Source organism: Osmerus mordax, chromosome 14, assembly GCF_038355195.1.
Source record: "Osmerus mordax isolate fOsmMor3 chromosome 14, fOsmMor3.pri, whole genome shotgun sequence".
Taxonomy (NCBI): domain Eukaryota; kingdom Metazoa; phylum Chordata; class Actinopteri; order Osmeriformes; family Osmeridae; genus Osmerus; species Osmerus mordax.
This window is the reverse complement of record NC_090063.1, coordinates 16990018-17012450: the sequence shown is the minus strand read 5'-3', so window position 1 is coordinate 17012450 and position 22433 is coordinate 16990018. Positions and strand designations below refer to the sequence as shown.

At 47.8% G+C, this 22433-nt stretch overlaps 2 protein-coding genes across 2 annotated transcripts in view; both read left to right on the top strand.

The window, feature by feature from the left end:
* gstcd (glutathione S-transferase, C-terminal domain containing) overlaps positions 1-4275 on the top strand; it is a 30051-nt gene extending 25776 nt beyond the window's left edge. Inside the window, 3 exon segments of the mRNA XM_067251101.1 lie at positions 1097-1127; positions 3008-3077; positions 3657-4275. Of these exon segments, the coding sequence (XP_067107202.1) occupies positions 1097-1127; positions 3008-3077; positions 3657-3895 (340 nt within the window). The 3' untranslated portion in view covers positions 3896-4275.
* Positions 4276-10002: 5727 nt separating this feature from the next.
* The window catches only part of npnta (nephronectin a), a 31762-nt gene continuing 19331 nt past the window's right edge, over positions 10003-22433 (top strand). The window contains exons 1-3 of the mRNA XM_067251100.1: positions 10003-10260; positions 16811-16911; positions 20927-20977. Coding sequence (XP_067107201.1) covers positions 10190-10260; positions 16811-16911; positions 20927-20977 — 223 coding nt within the window. The 5' untranslated portion in view covers positions 10003-10189. The remainder of the gene's footprint in view (positions 10261-16810; positions 16912-20926; positions 20978-22433) is intronic.

The window sequence follows — 22433 nt, the reverse complement described above, 5'->3', positions numbered from 1 at the left end:
ACACAACCTCCCCCCCTACACACGCACACTCTGACTTTAACAGCCCATGTAAACAGTTTAACAGCACACACTCCCTCATACACACACACGTAATTATAACACAAACAAACTACTTCCCATGCCTTCTACTGCCTCCTTTAAAATTGGTAAATTAATTTCTCTCAGGGAGAGAGAGGTGGGAGAGAGTGGTGGGAGAGAGAGGTGGTAGAGAGGTGGTAGAGAGGTGGGAGAGAGAGGAGGGAGAGAGTGGTGGGAGAGAGTGGTGGGAGAGAGAGGTGGTAGAGAGAGGTGGGAGAGAGAGGTGGGAGAGAGTGGTGGGAGAGAGGTGGGAGAGAGTGGTGGGAGAGAGAGGTGGGAGAGAGTGGTGGGAGAGAGAGGTGGAGAGAGTGGTGGGAGAGAGAGGTGGGAGAGAGAGGTGGGAGAGAGAGGTGGCAGAGAGAGGTGGGAGAGAGTGGTGGGAGAGAGTGGTGGGAGAGAGAGGTGGGAGAGAGAGGTGGGGGAGAGAGGTGGGAGAGAGAGGTGGGAGAGAGAGGTGGGAGAGAGGTGGGAGAGAGAGGTGGGAGAGAGTGGTGAGAGAGAGGTGGGAGAGAGTGGTGGGAGAGAGAGGTGGGGGGGGTATGTTAACTGCAGTGTTATCATGGAGACTGAGATCTTAAACACACTTTGTTTGTTGTTTTAAGACATTTTCTCAAAGTGAGATAAAATGCCTGACTCCAGCAGTGTTTAAGACACGTTGAAAAATTACTATGTTCAATATGTTGCTAATTTAAGGCTCTGTTGTCTGAATGTAATTGCAGATTTCTCACATTTTCTCCTTCTCTCTCTCTCTCTCTCTCTCTCTCTCTCTCCCTCCCTCCCTCCCTCCCTCCCTCCCTATCCATTTATCTTTCTGCCTCTTTCTTTCTCTCCATCTGTCTCTTTGTCTCTCTTTTCCTTTTTCACTCCTTTGTTCTCCATCTCTCTTCCCTACTCTGCTGTCTATCTTCGCTCTCTCTTTCTCTCTTTCTCTCTCTCTTTCTCTCTCTCTCTCTCTCTCTCTCTCTCTGCACACTCTCTCTCTCTTTCTCCCTTACTCTCTTTCTCATTTATCTTGCAGCAAGAGGTTCCAGGAGATGCTGAGTTACAAGGTACCACCCAAGACAGCTTTTTATTTCACATTTTCCACATTCACGCCATCCCATAATGATGTGGCAAGGCAACCATAAGGTGACAAGACTGCTGACGATTCATTATATTGTCCTCACTAACTACAACATCCAAATCATGCTATGTTTACTGCACTGACAGCTCACTTAACATGATGTTTGGGAACAAATATCCTTTAATATTGCACATTTCTGTCTTAATACACTAAATATTCCAGCAGTATGGTAGTTTTGTTTGTTTTATCGGTCTGGTTTTGTCTGTCTTTGTATGTTTGTCATGGTGCAAACCCCCCCGTATAAGGAGCTTTAGAAACCTCTCTCCCACCAGGAATCAATCTTATATCTTACATTTACTCATTTTAGCAGACGCTCTTTTCCAAAGCAACTTGCAGTAAGTACAGGGACATTTCCCCGGAGGCAAGTAGGGTAAAGTGCCTTGCCCAAGGACACAGCATCATTTATCACGGCCAGGAATCGAACCGGCAACCTTCTGATTAATAGCCCGATTCCCTAATCGCTCAGCCATCTGACCCCATCTTGACAACTGGTCATTTACGGCCAATTAACATGAGTTCTCCCGTCTCCTCCGCCCTGCTGGGCAATTTAGCTCTCGATCAACATACTTTCACATTTTCTTTTCATCTTGAGACAGAGTGTAAGAGACACAATTTGCCATAATAAAGAGAGAGGGTTGAGAGAGACAGAGATGATTGAGGGAAAGACAGAAAGACCAAGAGATGGTCGACTGAGAGAGGTATAGAGAGGGAGAGAGAGGGAGAGATGGTCAACTGACAGGGGTAGAGAGAGGGAGAGCTGGTCGACTGACAGGGGTAGAGAGAGGGAGAGATGGTCGACTGACAGGGGTAGAGAGAGGGAGAGATGGTCGACTGACAGGGGTAGAGAGAGGGAGAGAGAGGGAGAGATGGTCGACTGACAGGGGTAGAGAGAGGGAGAGAGAGGGAGAGATGGTCGACCGAGGGGGAGATAGTTGAGACAGAGAGGAGGAGAGAGAACTTGAACCCCCTCGAGCCTCATACAGTGTATAGACCATATAGCATTCCATGGAAGGACACGTGAACCTTGGGCTGGTTTTTGTGCTTCCTCTCCACACACACACACACACACTGGCCCTAGCTTGTTAAACTAACTGACAGCCCGGTGACAAATAGGGTATTGCTGGAGCAGAACGCTAATGATCTGAGATATTGGTACTCAGTGCTAACTCAGAGTGTCTGCACCTTGGCCTCACACACACACCACTACATCTCCACAAACACACACACACTGCCACATCTCCACACACACACCACTACATCTCCACAAACACACACACACTGCCACATCTCCACACACACACCACTACATCTCCACAAACACACACACTGCCACATCTCCATACATACACTTCTACATCTCCCCACACACACCACAAAATGTCCACACACACACTTGCTGCCACATCTACACACACCCATGCACACTCTGCTACCTCTCCACACACACATACACACACGCCTCAGAGTGAAGAATGGAATCAATTATGTGCTGGAGTAGCTGTTTAATGACTAGTGCTCTCCAGGTTATGTCTGTCCAGTGCCTCTGACAGAACAGGCACAAGAACTAGACCCAAGCGACTCATCATTTTTTCACGACCCCCCACCCCACACACACACACACACCCTCTCCCTCCACCCCCCCTCCCCCCTCCACACCCTAACCCCCCGCCTCTCCTGGAAGATAACGACTGTAAGGGTAGATTTTAGCTTTCTATGGAGAGAGTTCAGGTCACTTGAGTTTTGTTTACATATCGGTGTGTGCTTGTGTGTGTCTGATCGGTTCTCTCTGTTCGACCTTCTTCCCAGGAGCACATGGTGCTCTGTCGCTTCGCTGACCAGACTGCCGGCCAGCTGCCCCCTGAAAGAAGAGTAATAGGTAACACTCTCCTCTCTCTCCTGTATCTCTCTCTCTTTTCAATCTCTTTCATCTCTCCCTCTCTCTCTTTTCTATCTCTTTCCTCTCTGTATCTATCTCTCTTTTCAATCTCTTTCATCTCTATCTCTCTCTCTCCTTTGTATTTCTTTCCTCTCTGAATCTCACTCTTTCTATCTTCCCTCTCTCTCTTTCTTCTATCTCTCTTCCCTCCTCCCTGCTCTCTTCCCTCTCTGTCACCTCTCTCTCTTCCATCCTCTGCTCTCTCTCTCCTCCCTCTCTCTCTCTCTTTTCCCTCCTCTTCTCTCTTTCTCTCCCCCTCCCTGTTCCAGACACCTCCAGTGACACCTGCTGCTGCTAGCTGTCTGCAGTCTCCTGGTTGCCACCCTCTCTCCTGGTAATGGGGACGCGCTAACTCTCTGGTCCTGGTTGTCTTCCATCCTTCTCCCCTCCATCTCTCCTCCTTCTCCACTTCACCTCTCCTCCTCCTCCCCTCCTTCTCTCCTTCTCCCCTCCATCTCCCATCCTTCTCCCCTCCTTCTCCCTGTAGTCGGTGTCATGCCTCCCCCTTTCCTCCCGTAGGTAAGCAGTGCATGGGTCTGGTCGACCTGGACCGCTCCTGGGCCGCAGAGGATTGTGGGTACTCTGTGCGTGTGATGACCATGGAGCCAGAAAGCTGCTCTCCGAAGAACAACATGCTGGTGGGCGTGCTCAGACCGGCGGACGGAGAAACTACAAGAAAACAGGAAGAACTACAACCACAGGTCCTACCTGAGAATGGTGGCCAGATTGAAACTACAAGGACCATAATGCACCAGTAGGACGTTCAGGGATGATGGGAGGGGCTCTTGTAAATATGTGAGGTGTTTATGTCCAGAAGGCCTTTTTAGAAAGCGGTATTGATTTTTATACACGGTGGGACTTCTTCTAACTGGCCAGAAACACTTCCTGGTTTTATTTATATAATTTTCTGTCAGCTTAATTTTATTCTTTTTTTTTTTTTTCTCTGATCAATTTTCTCTGATCAATTTGTCGTGACAGTAGAAGAGTCGTCTTCCCCACCTGCTGCTGTGGGTAATCAAAGCTGTAATCTCCCGCTTACCCTCTGGTGACTAGTGACGTTTATTTTAACGTTGATTGTGACTGTTTTCAATATGGCTCCTGTCTGCTGCAGTCATAAAAATAAACACTTCAAAGCCCAGATGGAGAAACAGATGAATCATTTTGTCGCCTCAGTAAGATTGTGAAAATAACTGTTCACATTTGCTTAAATGTGATGGTTTATACATTATATTGTACTTTTGTGGTTGTACTGCAGTTGTGAATGTGCTGATGTCAAATTAGGAGGTGGTTAAGATGTGGATGTTGTGTGTTGCTGTAGGAGGATGAACTGTGGGCCTGTGTGCAGAATGTGTGTGTGCACGAGGTTGTTGGTGTGTGTAGTGTGCGCTCCCATGTATGTTTGTGTGTGGTGCATGTGTTTGCATGAGGACATGTGGAGGACATGTTGTAAGTGTGGTGTTGGCTTGGATGTGTGCGTGTGTGTGACAGGTAGTCTCAAGCTGTCCTGGAAGGCAGGGAGGATGTGGACATGCAGCCAATCAGAGCAGGCCTGGAAGAACTCACTCTGGAAGGCAGGGAGGATGTGGACATGCAGCCAATCAGAGCAGGCCTGGAAGAACTCACTCTGGAAGTTCCAGGTACTACAATACATCAGCAGCCATGAATATTTTATTGCTGCCTGCCTGTTCAAAAGGTCAGTGTGCTCAGCCAGCCACATACTACTGCTGCTACTCGTGCACACACACACACTAACTCATGCACACTCACACACCCTTGAACTCATGCACACACACAAACACAAGTACTCATGCACACACACAAACACAAGTACTCATGCACACACACCACGTAGACACGTGCGCACACACACAACACAAACACGCATGCGAGTGCACACCACACACACATACTGTTGTTCTCATCCAGCTCCTGCTGAGACACACAAACTTACAATCCAAACTGCATTACTTTCTTTGACTCATGGTGTGTGTTGACAACACAGTCCCTTAAGCTGTTTACTCTTGATAGCAGATAGTTTATTGTTCTAAATGCTGACCTCTATTTATCACACCGAGGGCCCAAGCTCCTACGCTCTTTTTCATTGCTCTTCCTTGGAGTTTCCCTGAGCTCAGGAGGGGCTGGGTTATACACTTGTTAGCGCTTTGCACTTTTATTTCTGTAATGTTTTTCTACGTGGCCACTAAGATGTCGAATTCAAGACGAATTTCCTAGGGACAAAAAAAGTAATCTGGAATCTTCACCCTAACAATGTAGTACAGCTGCCTGAGAATATTAGGGGGGCAGACAGGAAAAACAAAGACCTCCCCTACTTGCTTCCCCACAGCAGCACCGCAGGGGGGTAGAGGGATGGAGATGGAAGGGGGGGGGGGGGGGGGGAGGTGAAGGGTTTTCCAATCTACCGACCTCATCTGAATTCTGGGAGCGAATCCAATCTTTTCCCGGGGTGAACGGGCTGGAGACACAAACACCCATCCTTCCCTTTTTTCTTCTCGAGACACTCCCTCCATCCATCCATCTCTCCTCCACCTTTCCCTCCATCAATATCTCTCTCCATCCCTCCATCAATCTCTCTCTACATCCATCCCTCCCTCCATCAATCTCTCTCTCCATCCCTCCCTCCTTGTCCTCTCTTTCAAAGACACACAGCTCTTCCCCTCTCAGTGACACTCCTCCCCATCTTGCTGCTGTGGATGGAAGGATTTCAAAAGGAAACTGCCTGATTTCCTGCCTGATTCTGTTTGCCTGCCTCCCTCCCTACTTCCTCCCTGCTTCCCTCCATACTTCCTCCCTGCTTTCCTTCCTTCCTCCCTACTTCCTCCCTGCTTTCCTTCCTTCCTCCCTACTTTCTCCCTGCCTCCCTCCCTTCCTTCCTCCTTTTGTTTCCATGTGTCTCCTTTCCCCTCCTCTCCTCTCCTCCTTGCTTCTCCCTGGCACACATCCTCAATTTTTCCATCCCTCCATCTCTCCATCCCTCCATTTCTCCATTTCTCCATCCCTCCATCTCTCCATCTCTCCACCCCTCCATCTCTCCACCCCTGCCCTCCTCGGGTCTCTGACTTCCTCCTTCCACACCGGCCCTGTTCTTTCTCTCTCTCTCTCTGCATCTTTTTCTTTCTGACATCTTCCCTCTCTTTCTCTCTCTCCATCCCCATCCTCCACCCAGTTCTCTCTCCCACATTCTTGCCACACATAACAGACGTGTTCCGGCACGGGGGGAGGGGGGATTTTGAAAAGGTCCAGCAAAGCTAACCTTAAAGGGGGGATCAGGGGGGGGGAACTAGGCAACCGCTCAAGAAGACAACCCATTAGGGATTGTTCAGTGTTTGTTTGTTTGTTTAGGTATGAGAACAACTTTGTTTCGGTGCAAATAATCCACTGGGGTGTACTCGGAGCCCTACTCAAATATATTTGTTTTGCGTCGCGCTGTCACCCTAAAGTCGTTTTTATCAACGTGGATCGCATTGTTTCCCCGGAGTAGCAGGGGCGTTCAGGAGCATCAAAGTTGTCGTGTGCGTTCAGTAAATTTCTGCGAACGGTAAATAATTGGGTCCCTGATATAAACAAATCGGAAGCGAGCGTCCCTGAGCTAATTACTCTGCTGAAGCACGGCGATTATTTGGTTTGAAATCCGCCTCTACTCACCTAGTGGTTTCCGGTGAAATCCCCAGAATGCTGCTTGTTCTGGAATGTGGTAGGCCATCTTTATTTTGAAGCGTTTTATTATTCGGCGCTGGCTGGATGCTTGGGGAAGGATACTTCGCAAGTGGAATCAAACCAGATATATAGCCCTCGCTTTTCCCCCTAGGAAGGATGGATGTATTCTTTAAGTATCAGAACAGGACCCATGTATCTTTTTTGAATTAAAAATTTAAAAGCTAACCACTGATTTATAGGTTAATTAGGGGGTCTGATAGCCTGGCTCTGCCCTCCTACGTACTTCCGCTCAATTTTGATTTTGCTTCTGTACTAGGTCTGGGCTTGAGGTATGTAAGTCAGATGTCTCCGGTTAATTTTCTACCTGTCCAATCAGCGAACAGAGGGAGTGGCTGAGAACGATGACGTTGATGTCGTGCGCTAGTTTGTGTTGTAGTTCCATAATGGCGTCGGAGAAAGATGCGAGCGAAGCCTTTCGGTCCGTTGTGGTCACACTGCTGAATATCCAGAAGTTAAAGCCGGAGCAAGAACAATCTTTGATCCCCACGGGGTTCGTTTGATTTTCCAGCTAGCTCCGTTAGTGGTGAAGGAGTTGGCTAAGGCGAACGCTAGCGATTGTTTATGGCAGATCCAGAGTGGTTCTGGGCAGATCCAATAGTTTTAAACTTCAACAGAGTAGCCTACCCGCCTTCAAGTAAGTTAACGCTTGTCAATGGAGCGGGCCCAGACTCTCTGTACAAATTAAATGTAGAGAGTCTGGTTAGGACCAGGCTATAGGGGTCTGACCCATTCCTAGGACATCTTCATTGGTCGGCCCAGTGGTTGACCTTTCCTGTACCATAGAAAAGTGTTACAATTTTAGCGACTTTTCACCTTCCCTTGCAGAGATGGCAAAAGTACACACATCATTCTGATACTCATGTTTAAAAAGATTCTGGTAAGAATTTAAGTGCTGACTACACTTCTCTCTTTCTCTCAAGTTAAGGTAAGGAAGTGTGGGCTCTGACATATCTTAAGTAAAAAGTAGCCATTTCCTGTAGGACCTCACATCATAGCGATACATGAATTCAAAAAGACTACAGATATGCATTGCATTAGCCAGGAATCCTTTTTGACACCGACAATTTCGAACATCTCTATATGACCATGGGTGATTATATGGAATGTCTATTCTTAGTCATTTCGACATCGCTGACTCCCTGCCTCAAACATTACAAACTTAGTTTTTGCAATGTACTTTTTTTTCAGCCTTTCAAAAAAAATAAAAAAGATAGTTTTTTCACAAATCTTTTTTCAACCTTTCGAATCTTAATATTTTTTCAAACCTTTTTTTTTTTTTGCCTTTGTAGACTAGCTTACGTTTGTTGTGCGTGATTAGCCAGGAGATGAAAAGGCAATGACAAAACATAATATTGATCATGCCACCAAATACAGATTCAAACTAGTTACGAGCCTCGCTTTAAAGTAGAAAGTATGCCTATGTCGGCTATATTCGTTCCCACTGTCATGGGAGACGAAGATTCACGACATCCATCAGGGAGCCACGAAGAGAACTCTACCATGAATCAGAAAGCAATACCAGGCTGTAAACAAGTTTCTCAGGTAGCAGGGAATCGTGTTTCGACATTCATCTTCAGAGCAGCTGGAGTCGGTGAAACCGACGTGGAAATCACCTCACCAGCGTTTCTTTAGTCCGTTTTTGTAGAATCTAATTTAACTTCTGCGTTTGGTTTCTGGGAGGCTGGTGTTTGTGTGTGTGTGTGTGTGTGTGTGTGTGTGTGTGTGTGTGTGTGTGTGTGTGTGTGTGTGTGTGTGTGTGTGTGTGTGTGTGTGTGTGTGTGTGTGTGTGTGTGTGTGTGTACAGCGGCGTTACTGTGGACATTTTTTATTTCACAATAAAAAACATGAAATAAGTAAAAGTAAGTTTTGTTTCAATAATCATAAAAAATACATATAGGGGGCTCCAGGGCTCCAGTATGTTCTGCCTCCTATCACGTATGTGTGTTTGTGGGACGGAGACCACAAGACTGAGTTCACTAAGTAATAACTACAACACAATTTCCAGCACTGTGCGTGCATGTGTGTGTTGAGATAATGCCTCACAGGGCCACACACATAGCCGCTAATTAAAAGGGATGTTCTTTGACATACAGCAGCATATTTGAGTTATTTAAAGACATAACATAGAATTCGCAACAAATTAAACACAGATTTCAACTCAAATTAGCCTCCTTCTTTGTGGCTAACATATAGCACCATACTCATTGATCAAGTGGTAGGCTATACCTAACCTTCGGTTAAAATGTTGTTTGTTCATCGTCGTTTTTTTAAGGTCTAGCTGTTCATTCCGTCACGTGGTTGCCTGCAGCCTTATAATTAACAATCATGCAATAAATTAAATATGCTGAACAGCGAAAAAACGAATATGCGTATTTCATATAGGCACATCGCCAAACAATGCAGTAGGCTAATGTTAGTGGACGAAAGAAATGGTGATTGAGCGACTGTAAAAACAATTACGGATGCGGACACACATAGTTTGTACTACCATCTCCGGGGTAGTTCTCAGTCATAAAGGTGATATTTTATGCAGGCTGTGAACACTAGGATTACAGTGGGGGCCCGTCTGGGTGGGCCGAGAGCATGCGTGTCCCAGCAAGCTATGCAATTAATTAAGGCTTTTCCAAGCATGCACATCACCGACGCTCACACCACTAAGAGTGAGCAGCCGGACATTCTCTCTCTCTCTCTCTCTCTCTCTCTCTCTCTCTCTCTCTCTCTCTCTCTCTTTTTCTCCTCTCTCTCTCGCTCTATCCTCTCTCTCCTCTCTTTCTCTCTCTCTCCTATCTCTCTCTCCTCGCTCTCTCTCTCCTCTCTCTCTCTCTCTCTCTCTCTCTCTCTCTCTCTCTCTCTCTCTCTCTCTCTCTCTCTCTCTCAGACCAGCTGTATTGCTGCACGGCCACGCATGCAGGCTAGGGAGAAATTACACACTCACACACACACACTGCAGTGAAGCGATTTCATAGGGGAGTAGGGCTACTGAACTTGCGCGCGGAAGGGGAAGGCTGCGGGATCCCACGAGCACCGGTAGAGAGCACTCGGCGCCACACGCGCTGGGTCACCCAGAAAGAGGCAGTAGCACCGCTTTCTCCCGTGTGCGCGCGGTAGCTCTGACACATTGTAAATGGTCTGTTTCAAGAACAGCTGCGAGACACACATTCCGGTGCGGCTTTCACGATTTGGGAAAAATAAATATCCGGTTCTTACCTTATGTGAAAACGAGAGATTATCGTCTACCGCGGTGTAGATACAGTCAGACGTTACATTTTGATTTTTGTCTTTGGAAGAGTGCGCTGCGTGCGCGTGTGACTCTCACAATGGACCTATGGATAAAGTTGATATTGCTATGCACTTTCTGTCTGAGAACGAGTGCGGAGTTTGACGGCAGGTAAGACAACACGCACGTATTATTTTCGATGGTAAAGGTGCATTCTTGAGAACAATGTTTTGACAGTAAATCCTTACACGCTACCAATTAGGGCGCTGCAGTTGCACCCTGCGCTCGTGAACTCCGCACAGTCTGACATTTCAGCGAACCCCATTCTGTGATTTGCACGTTTGAAATATTCACAGCGGAAAAGATTGAAACGTGTTGCTGTTCTAATGAAACTATGTGCGAGGGGTCACACTTGACACGCTGTGAACGAAAGCGTGTGCAAGTAGACTAGCTAGATCGCCTACCTAGCGATTTGTTTATTTTGCTCAACTGCATCTGATCTCCCCTTAATCTTAAAATGAACAGTGGCACTTTTCACAGAATTATAGGCCTAGGCTACTTCGTTAGGTATATAAATCTGATGTATCTGATTTGGAACTCTCACGGAAAGTAGATCATTGTAGCCCATGTCTATTCGTTTCGCTGCCTGTACTTTTGCCCGAATTTGCATACGGAGTTAAAATCTAGGTTTGGCAGTGTTTTACATTTTTTTGCCAAATCTGGTCCACCAATTCAATGTCAACGTGTATTTCTGGTGGGGGTGAGTTTTCTAGAAATTAGCTGATGTGTGACAGAATGCGTTCTCATTGACTTGGTGGTTCATGCCCGAACACGAACCGGGGGGAGCGTGAGGTGGCGAGGTCGAGAAGAAACGTGCCAAAACCCTAAGAATGTGCGCGAGATTGGAATCTAGTCGAACCCTCCTTATAGGTGCACGCGGGCATCCCAGTGTGCCTCAGTGAGGTTAGAATACTCTTAAGTAAGGCGTGCTGGCTTTTGTTCGTACATCAGTAGCAAGTAGCTACAAGGTTATTTCTCATATTTAACACTACTATATTCAATAAAGACGAACTTCTGACCATCATTGTCCCCCAATATAGCCGATCCTTTTACTTGTAGCTAAGTAGGCCTATTTACTGACACTGTAATTAACCGTTAGCATCAAGAATTCAAGCTATCAAGGACGTTTTTTTGGTGACTGTTATTGTCAACATTGTGCATTTCGTTCTAAACCCAGATTCAATATAGACTACCTATAAACACCCAAGCGGGAAAGAGCAGACCTATAGGTAACCTACATAATGTCAACATAAAATTGCCTAAAACATTTTCATTATATGTATCCTTCTTTACACAACTTGAAGTGTACTTTCGTACATTTGTAGTCTAACATTCACATATTGACACCTTTAAGTAGCCTAGGCTGTGCTTGAGTATACGCAAAACACTTTTCGCTTGGGTACACGAGGTATTGGCAACAATCATCTGCATGTATCGGAACACTTCCATCTTAGGTCAATAGAACATGACCTAGATTTCATTCTAAAGCCTCCTAGTAATCTACATTATGTAGTTTATTGCACCTCGGGGAATAACTTTCAAGCAATTGCATCATCCTTGTTTATTAATAACTGCTGGTTGTCTTCCAGACCTGGACCTGGTCCAACTTGACTAAACTGTATACATCACCCTAAAGACGGATTCCCTTCCTCCACAACAAGACAAACGCTTCCTTAAGCACCGTGGAGATTTATTTAATTATATTTCAGGCTGTAGCAGAGCAGATATCCTTCACAGATTCATGAACTCTCTGTTCACAGTTGTAAAGCCAGATATGTAAACGGAGCACGAGCGTTGCAATGAACTTCCAATTTTTCCAGTAGAAAAATCTGTCACGCCTTCGAATTAGATTACGTTTTGTCTCCATTTATCGTCGTTGAACAGGTTGTGCCCATAGGCTTCATTCTTTTGACATACTTTGGGCAAATATGATGGGGACTAATATAAGAGATCAATATAGTGGCAGTTGGTCCTTCGAGCTTCCGAGACAACATTTTACCTACATGTAGCCTAATTTATAACATCATCTATAGTTATTAATTATTATCACACAGGTGATTATTATTATCACCTGTGTAAAGGCCCATGTGTGTACGTGCAACAGAGAGACAGTTGTGAAGCAGGCTGGTGTGAAAGACGTCTGTGTGTGTGTGTGTGTCGTCAGCATGTAAAGGAGACATGTATGTGATCAAGCCTCGTGCATATAGTCCGTATCATGATGACCGGAGTGAGTTATGATAGCCGGTGCTTTCTGACAGCTCACCTGGGCCGTCGTCTGCCGAGATGCGCTGATATTTCACCAGTGTGCCACCGCATAATGAGCGTCAACGCAAACCCGGCGGCGGCATACGTTATTAACGGCTCCCGCTGATGGAGCGAGCTTGTCACGCAGGTCATTATTTGCCAATTTCCATGGTTATAAACCAGCGGCCCGCTACTTCAATATAAATTCATAGAGAAAGAGAGAGCGAGCGAGCGAGCGAGCGAAGCGGTGTCCCGTGAGAGAATGCGAGTGAAAATCCCATTCATTACTTGGCGGCCGCCTCTCTCGGTAGAACTGTTTAGAGAAGGCTTAGCTACCTGAAGGACGCCTCCATGGCAACCCTAGCAAGGTCATCCCATAATAGGTCTAATTAATAACACATATTATGGGATGGATATCCTAATGATCTGGCATTCTGTATGTGTGGGTGCTTGTCAGGTTGAGTGGGAGGACCTGGAGATGAAACAGGCAGTGCTTCGTGTTGTCATTGGCCAGGTTTCCCAGATTCGTTAAGAAGCTCTTAACGCTAAGAGAATCTGGGAAGAGCTTCTTAACGAATCTGGGAAACCCGGCCATTATCTTTGGCTGCAGCTTGGTCGAGTGGTTTTGTCCAGAAAGTACTTAATCTTGGGCCGAGAGCACTTTGCCAGGATGAAAGTCTAGACTTAACAGAAACACGCGCACGTTACACGCACACACGCGCACGGGTATTGTTCCAGAGTGATGTCAGTGCATATAGTAGCTCGAGATTGCAGCCAGCCCATTCCTAGGTTACCTCAGTCGAACACCAACGCCAAGTTTTGGTGCCAAACATGGCTTCAGTGGTGACATCAGACCCTGTCCTTTCCTGTGACTGCTTGCGTGCAGGTATGCAAGGCCAGTTTTACATGACTCTCTCTCTCTCTCTCTCTCTCTCTCTCTCTCTCTCTTTCTCTCTCTCTCACCCTCTCTCACCCTATGTCTCTCACTCTCTTACCCTCCCTCTGAGAGAGAGTGAGTGAGAGACTGTGAGTGAGTGAGTCTCTCTCTCACACACAACCACCCATATTCTCTGCTACACCCATGAACACTTTTCCTTGGTTAAGCAACATATCATTACATTCCATCATCCTCAATCAGAGAACACTGCCTTGGAGCCGAGATAGCGGCCCACCATCAACAGTTGAGTTGATAGAAGAAAGATGACATGGGCTGCTGTGCATGTTATGAATATTACATGAAGTGTGTGTGTGCGTGCGTGCATGTTGGGGGGTGATCAGTCACAGGAAGTAAGGACAGTCAGTTCTGTCCGTTGTGTGTAACAAAGAAATGACACATTATTCAGAGGACCGGGGCTGTTGAGCGGCGTCAACAACAAGACGGATGCCGGTTGGTCAGAAAATTGCCAGTGGCTATAAGAGAAGGATGAGAGAAACAGAGAGGGCGAGAGCGAAATGTACGATAAATGGGTAGACAAAATTCCATTGCCGAACTCATATTCTAGGCCTGTATGTATGTGTGTGTGTGTGTGTGTGTGTGTGTGTATATGTGTACCCCTCCCTCCTCTCTCTCCTTCTCAGTCACTCAGAACCGGTCTGCTAACGGAGGCCACAGTGAGCTTTGTCCACCTTCACTATGACCACTCCACCCACCTCTGGCTGCCAAACATAACAGAGAGAGAGAGAGAGAGAGAGAGAGAGAGGGAGAGGGAGAGGGAGAGGGAGAAAAGGAGAGAGAGAGAGAAAGAAAGAAAGCCTTTTGAACCTCAATTTGTCTGCGGGAGTTCACCACATGCTTCCTTTAGCTACCGATCGCTTGCTCTTCTCACGTCTCACCGAGCGCTTCTGCTTCCGCCTCATGTCCCAACTCAGCTACTCAGTGGGACAGAATGCCACCGTTTTCTTGGGTCCAGGTTGTTTGTTGCGAAAACGCTGCAGGCTAACTAATTACCTTCAGTGCTTAGCCAGGGCACTCACAGCGCCTTGCTCTCTCTTTCCCGCTCTATAATGCATACTCTCGTTTTACGAGCACGGTTAAATATCACGCTGCCTGTATCACAGGGCTTTATCAACAGGGCAGTTATCTGAATTCTTAATACCCTGATGGACCAATATACAGCAACTCCATTTTGCATTATTGTGGCTGTTAATCACTTTGCCTGCAAAACGAAGCCATTTTAATTTGGTTTCTCATCCCTTTATCCACGTCTAATATTGATTATATATGGATAGTTTCTCTGCTGAGAAACTATCCATATATACTAGCTTAGTGTGTTTGGCGCAATTTTTGTGGGGAAATGGATGTGATGTTTATCCCTGGTCAGAAGTGGTGTGTGTCCTTAAATTACTAAGACATTTTGCAACTTCTGTACTTCCAAGACAGACAGCCCTGAGCCTCTACCCCCAGCCCTGTGCCTCTACCCCAGCCCTGTCTCTCTTCCCCCAGCCCTGTGCCTCTACCCCCAGCCCTGTGCCTCTACCCCCAGCCCTGTGCCTCTACCCCCAGCCCTGTGCCTCTACCCCCAGCCCTGAGCCTCTACCCCCAGCCCTGTGCCTCTACCCCCAGCCCTGTGCCTCTACCCCCAGCCCTGTGCCTCTACCCCAGCCCTGAGCCTCTACCCCCAGCCCTGTCCATCTACCCCCAGCCCTGTGCCTCTACCCCCAGCCCTGTGCCTCTACCCCCAGCCCTGTGCCTCTACCCCCAGCCCTGTGCCTCTACCCCCAGCCCTGAGCCTCTACCCCCAGCCCTGTGCCTCTATCCCCAGCCCTGTTCCTCTACCCCCAGCCCTGTGCCTCTACCCCCAGCCCTGTGCCTCTACCCCCAGCCCTGTCCCTCTAGGCCCCGCGCCGTGTCCCCAACAAACAGCCCTGCCAGACAGCAGACTAACATCACCCTGAGACTGCCACTCTCACTCAGCCTCCCCTGTCAGGAGCCCCTCCCCCCTCCCTCCTGATTGGCTGCCGGGGAAGCTATTAGCATGTCTCCCAGCTTGGCACTGGACACTAACAGCCTGGGACAGACCGGGGGAAGGGGGGAGGGGAGGGGAGGGGGGGGGGGGGGAGGGGGGGAGGGGGGGAGGGGGGGGGGGGAGGGGGGGAGGGGGGGGGGACTAGAAGAAAGGTGGAAGAGAGAAAGAGAGTGCGTGCACTGAATACCAAACACTAATCTGTATCATCCTCTCACTGTGGCGGCTGGACTGCCCTCCTCTTCCTCCTCCTCTTCCTCTTCCTCCATAATTAGAAGACAACAAGGATCTCTTCAGAGACACTTCAGGACACTTGAACGATGGTTTAGTTTTAGTTTCCCCCCCCCCCCCTTTTCATCAAGGAGCTTGATTCAGTCAGCAGACCTCAGTCTCCCTGCCAAGGATCAGGGCATTGTGGCGGCCAGTGCTTCTGCTATTTCCCAGAGAAAGGGTCCTTAAATGGGCTTTTTCTACCTCTTATCCCCTCCACAACATGTGGGGATGCTCTGGAGAGATAGAGGAGGTAATCCTAGTCCATGGCCTGCCAAGTAAATATTTCTCTCATACACTCTCTCTCATACACTCTCTCTCTCTCTCTCTCTCTCTCTCTCTCTCTCTCTCTGTCTTCCTCTCTTTCCAAGGAGAAACAGAATAGAACAGAACACCAAGTCACAAACACATCCGGCTCTTATTTGGGTATTTAGGGTTTGTGTGGTTAGTGTGCTCCTGCATGTCCTGCATGCAAGATTATCCATCAGTGCCTGGCTTTCCTCACCATCCAGGAAGCACTATTATGATTATGATCATTAGTAGTAGTTATACTAATAGTACTGTCCTCACTCCTGCATTCACACGTACCTCAGGAAGTTATTTTGATGCTAATGTCACAAAGAACATCGTTGTCATAGCTCGACTAAAAGCCTTGTCTGGAATCCCAGCTGTGACAATTGCAGTGATGGGTGAGGGAGGGGGGAGGAGGGGGGAGTGGTGACAGGATGGGGGTGAGAGAAGTGGTGCTATTGAAAAGGAAAAAGGGAGGGATAAGGGGTGGGAGGAAGTGAGGAAGGACGTTGTGAACGTCAACATGTTTCTGATCGCTCAGACCCTCCCTCTCTACGGTGCGGATCCTGCCTGGGTGGATCACTGTGGCAGCGTGTCACAAGACGAGGACTGAAGCAGGCGCTTAGATATGACATCACAGGAAGTGTGATGTCACCGGCTCGTGACCTGTTTGTTTGACTCCAGAGTGATAATGAGGAAAAGTGATGTGTTGTGAATGTGATTACCATGTGTGTGAGTGTGTGTGTGTGTGTGTATGTGTGTGTACATGGATTTTGGTTGAATATAGAGTCTGAATATACGTCGGAAAATCTTTCACCACACATTTGGTTGTGTATACAAGAGTTCTTTAGCCTGTTACCATAACCTGACTGTGCTCTTCTCTTCTCTGATAGGTGGCCTCGGCAGATGGCCTCGTCCAATGGGCTGTGTCGCTACGGCGCCCGAATCGACTGCTGCTGGGGCTGGACCCGACGGTCCTGGGGTCAGTGCCAACGTAAGTGTTGCCATGGCAGTCCCCGGCGGGAGGGGGGGGGTGATGGAGGTTACTAAGCACAACCGGGGGGTTTCTGTGGGGGTGGGGGGGGGATGGGTAGGTTGGTCTCTGGTTCAGATCTGGGTCAAATACAGTCCAGTGAATATCAAATACTTGTTTTTTAAAGGAAGTGTTTTAGGTGCACTTGTTTTGGTTCAGACTGTGCACCACTGGGGTCGTTCAAATGGTTTAATGGAACAAGGATAACTAAATCAATTGCACCTTAAAGCAAGTATTTGGCAGAATTTGACACACACACACTACACACACACACGCACACAGACCAATTGATTGGGATGCAAGACTATCTTAGATAGGTAGATTCTGTCTGGATACCTAAACCAGAGGATATGTTGTGAATCAACTCTTACCCCCCCCCCCCCCCACACACACACACGCACGCACACACACACACACACACACACCCTCTTCCCTTCTGCCCCATGACGCAGTGACAGATCTCAGTTATCACCCCATCTCTCCTCACCTCCTCAGTCCCTCTGTGGGACTGTCACCATTCAGGCCTGTGGGCTAAGATTTGCATACATGTAATTCACATGTATTTCAATTGTATCACTTGTACATGTAATTCATCCTCGGAGAGCGTTCCTGCTCTGCTGGCTTTGGGAGTGAGCCTGTGGGGGGGCTGTGTGGTATAAATACGATGGTATAATTAGCAGAAGGGTTCTGGACGCTTTGCACGGTGTGCTAAATGAAGGATACTGCCTGGCTTGGTTTCCACAGCTGCACACACACACACACATAACACACACACACACACCAATGTCTCCTGGCCGTGGATGCCGTCCAGTCTTGCACATTCACACAGGACTGCACTGCATGCTTCCTCACTGGCTGAAAGCCCCAGGTGTTTTGAGACTAATAGCTGTGGCTAATAATACCTGCTTCCCTTTTGTTGTACCGCAAAAGCTTCTGTTTAAAAACGTTTGTGTTGCATTTGTGTGTTCCAAACCTGAATTGTTTGTTTGATTTTGTTCAGTCATTTGAATTGGTTTGTGCTCAGCCTAACTTGTCATTTCATGCTATCTTTATCTCCTGTCGATTAGACCCATTTGTCCTTTCGTACACCAAAGAAATACACTTCCTGTAAAGTCCTGTTTACTGTCAGCTCGGAATCAAGTCCTCGTTTCAGCTCACTGGTTCTGCTCAGGCTGATCCACTCGGTTCTGCGGCAGTGACGTTTGGAAGCCTACCTCGGTATCCAGTACCCTCCCTCCCTCTTCCTCCCTCTAACCCCCCCACCCTACCCTCCTCCCTCCAACACCCTCCCTCTATCCCCCCCCACCTCCACCCCCGAACTTGGCAGCCGTCCAGCCAGCCAGCCAGCTGCCTCTCCCCTCCTCCCTGTGGCCGTGCCAGCTCGGTGAGCCTGGAGCGAAGGCAAGCCGGCATGCCACTAAGAGATCAGACGGGAAATTATACATGATGGACTGTGATCTCTTCTTTTCCCATTCTGTTTGGGCGCTGTCCGGACGTAGCTGGAATTGAGATTATTTCGAGAACTGTGAAGAGCGGAGAACGAGAAGTCAGCACATCTGGTCGATGACATATCCTGGAGTCGTCCCCCTCGGCAGGTCCAGATCGGGGAGTGATGGTGGGGTGGACCCAGACATCGGCGCTACAGTGGAGGTGGTGCCTGGTCATAAGTAGACTTTTAAAGACATATTTTTTAGAGGCATTACTGCCTTTCTAATTTATTTTATTGATTCAGATAGTCATTATGGAGAGGACACTGCCAGATTCAAACCCAGGCCGCCGCATCCAGGCCTCAGCCTTGCGCACATTAGACCAAGCCACCATAAACAGTCTTCTATAGGAGGATATCCATGACTGGACCCCGGTCTCCAGTTCCGGTTTCACTAAAACGTTGGGATGTGACTGAAACCATTTACATTTGTCTTTACACTTTCCGGAAGCTGACCAACGGAAATTTCAAGTCACGTCGAGAATGGAGTTCCTGTGTCTTCCTCTCCTCTCCCCCCCCCCCCCCCCCCCCCCCCTCCCCCCGTTAATTGACCGTTCCACTCAGACCTTCGCCGCGCTCCACCTGTGAGTTCCTTCGCCGCGCTCCATCTGTGAGGAGGAAAACTGTATCACTCCCCGCTCCGCCCCCCTCCCCCTCCCTCGTTGCAGCGAGCTTTTGCAGCGAGCTAAATCGATGACCACTGAGGAAACCTCAGTGTTAGCTCGCTAACGCCCGCAAATACCCCTGACCGACCGAGATGCACGGATCCAATCACTTGAGACCACAATCAGTCCTCCATGCACCTCCTGCAGATTTACACCTCTGAGATGGAAACGTGAGAGGGGGGAGGGGGCGGGAGGGAGTAAGGGAGGGGAGGAAGGTGAGAGAGGGGAGGAAGGGAGGGGGGTGAAAGTACAAAAGAATTACAAAGCCTGAGAGAGAGAGAGAGAGAGAGAGAGAGAGAGAGAGAGAGAGAGAGAGAGAGAGAGAGAGAGAGAGAGAGAGAGAGAGAGAGAGGAAATACAAACTGGAGGAAAGGAGAAAGTGGTGAAAGTGAGGGGTGGAATAGTAGAGGGCATAAGGATGGAGAGGAGGAGAGAGGGAGGAAGAGGAGGAGAGAGGGAGGAAGAGGAGAGAGGGAGGAAGAGGAGGAGAGAAGGGGGGAGAGGAGGAGATAGTGAGGGAGAGGAGGAGAGAGGGAGGAAGAGGAGAGAGGGAGGAAGAGGAGGAGAGAGGAAGAGAGAGGGAGGAAGAGGAGAGAGGGAGGAAGAGGAGGAGAGAGGAGGAGAGAGGGAGGAAGAGGAGAGAGGGAGAGGAGTGAGTGTTGCTGTAAGAGATGGAAGCTATGGACAATGACAGTGTGGGGTTCTGGTCTGAATGAGTGGTCTGGTAGAATCCAGAACTTAATACATATGACCTGTGTTTAAAAGGTCCTTGAACCAGAGGGGAGGGAGAGAGAGAAGGACAGAGAGAGAAAAAGAGACAGGCGGTGAAGGAGAGAGAGTGTGTGTGGGGGGGAGGAGAGGTGTGAGGAGAGAGAGAGTTGGAAGGAGAATTTAGAAGAAAAAGCAGAATTGGGAATGAGTGTGAAGTATGAAGCCAGGGGCCAGAAAGAAATAAGAACAGTGTCTTTCCTTCTTTCTCTTTTCCTCATCCTTATTCCTCACTCTCTCTCTTCATCTCTGCCTCCTTGATAAGCCCTTCCCTGGAAGAATATCTTAAGTAAACATTGGGGATGAAATCCTGAAAGTCAGGATCCGATAACGGTCGAATGAGGATTAAAATCAACGGAAACCTTTGGAAAGTCTTGTTGACTCTAAGCGCTAAGGAGCTAAGGGTTTTGGAAAAAGGATGTGAGAATAGTCAGGAATAGTCAGGATTGGAACTATTGACAGTTTTATGGTAACATCTAACGGCAATAGGACAGGATTACATTCTTTTTCACAGAGGAATTCGCTGTTCAAACTAGAAACTCGCTGTCAGTTATTCTCATCCTCCGGAGAGCGCCTCGGTAGTCCTGTGGTGGTGGTTTTGCTTTCATTCACCAAAGGAGTGTAACGGAGAAATTGAACCGTACATCACAGTCTGCCTGGTTGCAGCACACTACAAACTCTGAGCGCCCAAAGACTCTTTCCTTCTGCATATCTTTTAAGATGCGAGCGGTCGGGGATATGCCTAATTAATCACCGGGGAAACAGCGCGGAGGTCTCAAAATCATCTGAAAGTCGGTCTGTTGCAGCGCTTTTGGATATCGGGATCCGGTGACGATTGACTCCGTCAAGGCCGTGTACTGCTAGAAGAGAACCGCACAAATAACATATTTCGCGTTCGGGAATGCTTTCACATCATATTGTCCCAGCATGACTTTATAATCACTTGCACAATTCTGACTGTTATTGATTTTTAATCCTTTTTTTTTCTTTTAAGCCTGCCATTGTGTTTATGTTTCTGTCTTGTGTTTGTTTGTGTGTTTGGCCGTTTGTTTTGCAGCTCTCTACGCCTTAACGCACCGAGTAGTGGGGATAAGGTGCCAGAACCAAGGTTAGCTCAACACGATCTATTTCCTGGTTGTAGCGTCATATCCTCTGGGTTCAGGGTTTCACTAACTTATTTATAGAGTCAGACCCACTCACACACACATACACACACAACAAACATGCACACACACACACACACACACACACACACACATACACAACAAACATGCACACACACATACACACACCTACACATACACAACGAACATGCACACACACACACACACATACACACACACAACGAACATGCACACACTCACACACACATACACACACACAACAAACATGCACACACACACACACACACACACACACACACACATACACACACACAAACGAACACACACACACACACACCTACACATACACAACGAACATGCACACACACACACACACACACACACCTACACATACACAACGAACATGCACACACACACACATATACACATACACACACAACGAACATGCACACACACTAAAACACCAAGGACACTCTTTTATGCAGACACAAACACACTCACACATTGATGCAAAAGCGTGCACACAGACACACACACACACACACACACAGACACACAGGCTCTTGCCAGTGTGTACTTCCTCTCTGGGCTGTGGGATGTGTGTGAACATGTGTCAGTACCTGCAGTGTTGACACCAGCAGCATACGTGTCTCAGATGAACAAGCCGTCATGTCTTTTTATAATTCACCACAAAGACTCAGCTTTTGCATCAACAGTCTTACACGTTGACTTAAGACTTGGATTGTTGTTGTAACAATAATAGAAAAGTAATACAATACAGTAATACAAAAGTAATGATAAAACAAAATAATTAAATTAAGTTTTATCCAACATGCTTTGAAATAGAATTGAAACCCCCGTTACAAATCTCCATCAAGGACCATTCACGCAAGCTGAAATCCACCAATAATGCCAGCTATAATTTAGGACCCCCTTCTATTCAACATCATTCGACGGGGTAGGGTCAGGTGGCCAGCCAGAATGCCTGATGGAAAATCTAATCAAAGGGAAGGGTGTCATCTGGGGGCGTGGGCAGATGGTATTCCTGGAACGAGGGCGTGCGGGGTCACTCTGCCAGGCAGCGGCCAGGGTGCGGCCAGGGAGCGGCCATCAGAGTATATATATGATGCCTCTTGATGTGGTTTAGGGGCGAGGGGGGATTTCCCCTCTCATGCCAAATATGAGTTAGCCACGCCCCTTTCACTGAGCAGGGTCACATCTAAGCATGGCTCATCACTTACAGTAAAACTGAATACCAACACAGCTTGTGTTTTATTAATACACGATTTGACTGTCGCTTAGAGGATCCCATCCCAGATAAGGAGTCTGACCCAATAAACCACCCAGATGCCCCCCCTCCCCCCCTCCTCTCCCAAACCCAAATTAGGCCTCCCCTTTCTCACTTATATCTGAGACCTAATCGAGAGCTCTCAATGTTTT